Raw genomic sequence first — 6,116 nt, 5'->3', positions numbered from 1 at the left:
GCGCACGCGCGGGCAGCCCAGCTGCTCGCCAGGCGTCCGGGGCGGTGCTTGCGCCGCTTCTGCAACAGTAGGGTGGGAAGCCGTGTCTTGCCGGCGTGGGCCTCTGCAGCTGGGGCGTCCGCAGCCGGTAGTCACTCGCGGGATGCTGTTTGTGGCCTTAGGCCGCCCGTGGGCGGTCGAACTGCATCTCGGCGGAAGTAGGATTGCATTGTGTGCGGCCGCCGCGCTCCGAGGTCCCCGGGCCTTTGTCTCCCGGGCGTCCTCCTGCTGCAGGCCTTCGGGGCTGGTAGCCGGCGGGAGTACGGGGCCCTGGGGAGCCGCGCGCCTTCTCCGGCGTCCGGGCCGAGCGCAGGTGGGGCGTCCGAGGTCTGGTGTCCCAAGTGAGGCGGGGAGGGCGGGCGTCGCGTCGGGCCTGGGGAGCCCCGGCGGCTCTTCGCGACCTCTCCCGGGTGTCCGTGACTGGAGCGCGGGAGGAGCCCCCTCTGCGGGGCTTGGAGAAGTAGCAGGCCGAGGGCCCCGGGGTCCTCAGTCTCCGCGAGTCCGGGAGAAAGGCTGGAAAGTGCTTACTTTTGTGGTGGTTCCAAATCCACAGGGTTTGTGTTGACGACTATATGTAGTTTTCTACCCTTGAGCAGAAGCTTAGAAGTGTAATAATTTGCAAGAAATTGGATGCAGCACCTGGAAATAGAACCGAAAGAGCCAGGTTAACCTGACTTTGAGCTTGTTTTACTTTTATTAGGTGGCTGTACTTTTAAGAATTACTTTGGTCCCTTGGAAAGGGGGAGGATGCAGATGTTAATTCTTTTATTTTGGTCTGAATAAATTGTCTCCTAATTGTACTCTGTAAAATATCAGGATTGGCAAACCTGGTTAAAACTTGGAAGAAATGCTTAAAATGGAAATTGGAATCTAATTACATTTCAGGATTGAGGAATTAGGCATGCCTTTTACATTTTGAAGTGTGCACTGTGAAACTCCTTTTCAGATGTTTGGGGAACTCTTCTTTTCCCTTGAAATTTGATGTAGGATTTCAAGTAAATTTTATTTCTTTTTTTTGGAGGTGAAGTCTCACTCTGTCACCCAGGCTGGAGTGCAGCGACGTGATCTTGGCTCACTGCAACCTCCGCCTTCCGGGTTCAAGCGATTCTCCTGCCTCAGCCTCCCCAGTAGTTGGGATTACAGGCGCGCTCCACCACACCCCGGCTGATTTTTTTGTATTTTTAGTACTGACGGGATTTTACCGTGTTGGCCAGGCTAGTCTTAAACTCCTTACCTCAAATGATCCTCCTGCCTCGGCCTGTGAAAGTGCTGGAATTACAGGCGTGAGCCGCTGTGCCCAGCCAAATTTTGTTTCTTGGCAAGAAATAAGAAGACCAGGGGATACACAGTATTTACAAGGTCTTTAGAGAAAGAATTGATATCTTTTAATACTATTGTACAAATATTTTAGAAGTATTTATAAAAGGCCTGGACTTGAAATATAATCTGAACTTGCAGAGTGTTTTACTTAAATTATTTTAGTAAAATTAAATTTTATTTTTTAGAGATGGGGTCTTGCCATGTTGCCCCGGCTGACCTTGAACTGCTAGGCTCAAGTGATCCACCTCAGCCTCCCCAGTAGCTGGGGCTACAGACATGTTCCATTACACCTGCTAAATGTATTTATTTTTTGAAAAGGTGTTGCATTTAAATAGAATGGAAATGATGTCCTCATTAACAGTGGAGTAGAAGAAACTGTTCCACTATTTTTACTTGTTCAAGGTCATACTAGAAACCTGAGAGCTGGGATGCAAAGCTAACAAACTCCAACTCTGCAGTTTTCTACTTGTGACTAGAATTAAGGCAGGCCATTCTATCAGCCAACTGATTTCTTTAGCTCTGTAGATTATTTGGGAGAATTCCTTATGTCACCTCGTGTGACAAGTTCTCTTCATTACAATTTTATTTTATTTGAGACGGAGTCGCACTTTGTTGCCCAGGTTGGCGTACAATGGTGTGATCTCAGACCACTGCAACCTCCGCCTCCTGGATTCAAGCGATTCTCCTGCCTCAGCCTCCCGAGTAGCTGGCAGGTGCCCGACACCACGCCCGGCTAGTTGTTTGTATTTTTAGTAGAGATGGGGTTTCACTATGTTGGCCAGGCTGGTGTTGAACTCCTGACCTTAAGTGATCCGCCCACCACAGCCTCCCAAAGTGCTAGAATTACAGGCATGAGCCACTGCTCCTGCCCTCTTCATTACTGTTTTAAAAATAAACTTAAACCAGGCATGGTGGCTCATGCCTGTAATCCCAGCACTTAGGGAGTCCAAGGTGGCAGATCACTTGAGGTCAGGAGTTCAAGACCAGCCTGGCCAACATGGTGAAACCCCATCTCTACTAAAAATATGGAAATTAGCCAAGTGTTGTGGCAGGCACCTGTAATCCCAGCTACTCAGGAGACTGAGGCAGGAGAAATACTTAAACCCGGGAAGCGGAGGTTGCAGTGGTGAGCCGCGATCATACCACAGCCCTGCAGTCTGGGAGACAGAGCAAGACTCTGTCTCAAAAAAAAAAACTTTAAAAATTTAAGAAGGTTGGTCGACCATAATGATCCCTGTTTCAATAGATCCCTGTTTGTTGGGAAGGATATGTTCGATGCTTACATACGCCGTCTGACAAATCAGAAGATGGAAGGCTAATTTATACTGGCAATATGGCCCGAGCAGTGTTTGGTAAGTAATTGGAGGTGACGGTACTTACTTTTTTTTTTCTCTTTTAATTGTAAAAATATCCTTACCATATCTTACTTGTTGTTATGGCATCCCTTAATTACAATGCGTAAGGAAAATTAGATTGTCATTTTTTCCTTGAGGTGTGTTGATAAGATGTAGAGAACTTTGCATTTTTAGATTTTTATTTGAGACAGAATCTCACTCTGTTGTCCAGGCTGGAGTGCATTGGCATGATCTTGGTTCACTGTACTCTCTGCCTCCCATGTTCAAGCGATTCTCCTGGTTCAGCCTCCTGAGTAGCTGGGATTACAGGCATGTGCCACTACACTTGGCCAATTTTTGTGTTTTTAGTAGAGACAGGGTTTCACCATGTTGGTCAGGCTGGTCTTGAACTCTTCACCTCAAGTAACCCACCTACCTCGGCCTCCTGAAGTATTGGGATTACAGGCGTGAGCCACCACACCCGGCCTCTATTATGTTTTAATATTTGGAAGGGGTAACTTCCCCTCATTGCTTTATTTATTTTTTTATTTTTGCTGCTTTTGTTTTTCCAAGTGAACTTTAAAATCAACTTGTTTAGGATCTCAACTTTTTTATTTTCCAAACAGATGGTATTTTTTATTAGGATCATATTAAAATTATAAATTAAAGGTAAGATAAATTTACATTTTAAGTCATTTTTTATTGTGGTTAGATAAACATAAAATTTTTCACTTTAATCATTTTGAAGTATACAGTTTAGAAGCCATTTTTTAAAAATAATTGTTATTTTTTAGAGACAGGGTCTCTGTCATCTAGACTAGAGTGCAGTGGTGTGATCATAGTTCACTGCAGCCTCAAACTTGTGGGCTTGAGTGATCCTTCCACTTCAGCCTCCCAAATAGCTAGGCCTGCAGACATGTGCCACCACCCCTGGCTGATTTTTTTTTTTAAGCTAGTCAAATTTAGCAGTGGGGGCGTTGTACACCAACTTCAGTGACACCAATGTTAAGTTCTGATAACTCATTACCATCAGACCAGCCTTGGCTAATTAAAAAAATTTTTTTTTGTAGAGACAGGTCTTCCTATGGTGCCTAGGCTGGCCTCAAACTGGTCTCAAGCAGTCCCCCTGCCTACACCTTACAGTGTGCTGAGATTACAGGCATGAGCTACTGCACTGCGCTAGAAGTCATTTATTTTTAATCTTTCTAAGGTAATAGGTAAAAATGGTATCTCAGTGTTTTATTTGTATTTTTTATTATTTATTTATTGAGACAGAGTTTTGCTCTTGTTGCCCAGGCTGGAGTGCACAATCTCGGCCCACTGCAACCTCCACCTCCCGGGTTCAAGCAATTCTCCTGCCTCAGCACCCCCAGTAGCTGGGATTATAGGCGCATGCCACCAAGCCTGGCTAATTTTCGTATTTTTAGTAGAGACAGGGTTTCGCCATGTTGGCCAGGCTGCTTATCTCAGTGTTTTAACTTGAAAGTCTTTCCGTACTAAAGAAGTTGAATATCTTTCCCATGTGTTTCTCTCTCTTTTTTTCTTTTTTTTTTTTGAGATGGAGTCTTGCTTTGTCTCCCAGGCTGGAGTGCAGTATGCAGTCTTGGCTCACTGCAGCCTCTACCTCCTGGGTTCAAGGATTCTCCTGCCTCAACCTCCTGAATAGCTGGGATTACAGGCACATGCCACCATCCCCAGCTAATTTTTGTATTTTTAGTAGAGATGGAGTTTCACCATGTTGGCCAGGCTGGTCTTGAACTCCTAACCTCAAATGAACCAACCAGGTCAGCCTCCCAAAGTGCTGGGATTACAGGCATGAGCCAGTCCCATGTGTTTTTTAACCACTGGTGTTATTTCTTTGGTGATTTGCTGTTTTAATCCTGGGCATTTAGCCTGATAGAATTTACCACGTTTGAATATTTTATGTTAGATATACTGGAGTGCTTGTTAATAAAGAGTTTTGTTGATAATCTGCTCTCTGAATCAACTTTTGTAGTACAGTATTAGTAAGGATCTTTAAGTAATATTAACTACTTTATTGTGGAACTGAGGTAGGGCCACTTAAACCCTAAAGCAGTTTTCCTGCCTGGAGAGGCAGTGCATTCTAATGGTCAGTGGCATGGACATTGAAGTCAAAATATTTGTAAAGTCCTTAAAACAGAGGTTGGAATATAATAAGCATGGTATTTATGGTTTGATTTTGTTGTCTTGAGCTGATACAGTAAGAAGAAAAATGGAAGAATTAGTGGGATAGATTGATTCTTTTATAAAATTTACAAGTATTGATCCTCTCTCTTTTTTTCCCATTTAGGTGTGAAATGTTTCTCTTATTCTACGAGTCTGATTGGCCTTACATTTCTGCCATACTTTGTTAAACAAAATAATGCTTTTTTTGAAAGTGTGTCTCTGCCTGTTCAAATCATATTTTATGGCATCATAGGAAGCTTTACGTTGATCACCCCAGTGCTGCTTCACTTTATTACAAAAGGCTATGTCATTCGATTGTACCATGAGGCCACAACAGACACTTATAAAGCCATTACCTACAATGCTTTGCTTGCAGAAACGAGTACATTGTTTCACCAGGATGATGTGAAAATTCCAGATACTACACATGTGTTTACCACATTTTATGCTAAAACAAAATCACTGTTAGTTAATCCAGTGCTCTTTCCAAACCGCGAAGACTTTATCCATCTAATGGGTTACGACAAAGAAGAATTCATTTTGGATATGGAAAAACCCAGTGAAGAGAAACAGCATAAAGATGAGAAATGAGCCTATTTTTAAATGTTCGTGCTTAAATGTGATTTACGTTTTAATGTATAATAATAAAATAGCCTTTTGCATTCTGTTAGTGACTGATTGTTAAATAATTTGAATTAGCAAAGCTTTTAATTTCCAGAGAATGATGTTTATTTATAATAAAACAAGATATGTTTGAAAACCAAAACGTAGTATCTGCCATTCGTGTTTTAGAAAAAGGTATGTGAATAAATATGTTCATGCTGGTATAAGAGTTCTGTATTACTGTGGTTGACTCTAAACTGGGGATCTGATGTCAGTAGCAAATGGGAGAGTTACTTTATTCTTTGTATATGGATTTTTCTAAGTGTATAAATATTTTCTGACATTAAAAGACATTTTCTCTTTGAGGAAGACACAGTCATAGGTGGTGCGGAGCTGTGGTCCACCTGCTCTTGCTCCTGACTCACTGCTCTTTGCTTTAGCCTGAGGACCAAATCTGTCAGGAAGCTGGCTAGGAAGCCTTGCAGCAGCCATGGCTTTTAAAGATACCAGAAAAACACCCGTGGAGTCAGAGGTGGCAATTCACTGAATTCAAATCACTAACGAGTTGCCACGTAAAATCCCTGGATAAGTTGTGTGCTGACTTGATCAGAGGAGCAAAGAAAAAGAATCAGT

General features: G+C 43.1%; 1 protein-coding gene across 1 annotated transcript; it reads left to right on the top strand.

The window, feature by feature from the left end:
- On the top strand, positions 1-5,710 carry TMEM70 (transmembrane protein 70). The gene is made up of 3 exons (XM_050802312.1): positions 1-352; positions 2,606-2,711; positions 5,005-5,710. The coding sequence occupies exons 1-3, from the start codon at positions 143-145 to the stop codon at positions 5,469-5,471; spliced, it is 783 nt and encodes a 260-aa protein (XP_050658269.1). The 5' UTR covers positions 1-142; the 3' UTR covers positions 5,472-5,710.
- The last annotated feature ends 406 nt before the right edge of the window (positions 5,711-6,116 follow it).

This window comes from Macaca thibetana, chromosome 8, assembly GCF_024542745.1.
Source record: "Macaca thibetana thibetana isolate TM-01 chromosome 8, ASM2454274v1, whole genome shotgun sequence".
NCBI lineage: Eukaryota > Metazoa > Chordata > Mammalia > Primates > Cercopithecidae > Macaca > Macaca thibetana.
Note: the sequence above shows the minus strand (reverse complement) of the source record. Positions and strands in the feature narration are given on the sequence as shown.

Bases quoted from the DNA above. Each gene is read 5' to 3' on its own strand.
- TMEM70 (XM_050802312.1), top strand. From the start codon at position 143: ATGCTGTTTGTGGCCTTAGGCCGCCCGTGGGCGGTCGAACTGCATCTC. The intron at 353-2,605 runs GTGGGGCGTCCG...CTGTTTCAATAG, and splicing joins GGCGTCCGGGCCGAGCGCAG to ATCCCTGTTTGTTGGGAAGG. The intron at 2,712-5,004 runs GTAAGTAATTGG...TTTCCCATTTAG, and splicing joins TATGGCCCGAGCAGTGTTTG to GTGTGAAATGTTTCTCTTAT.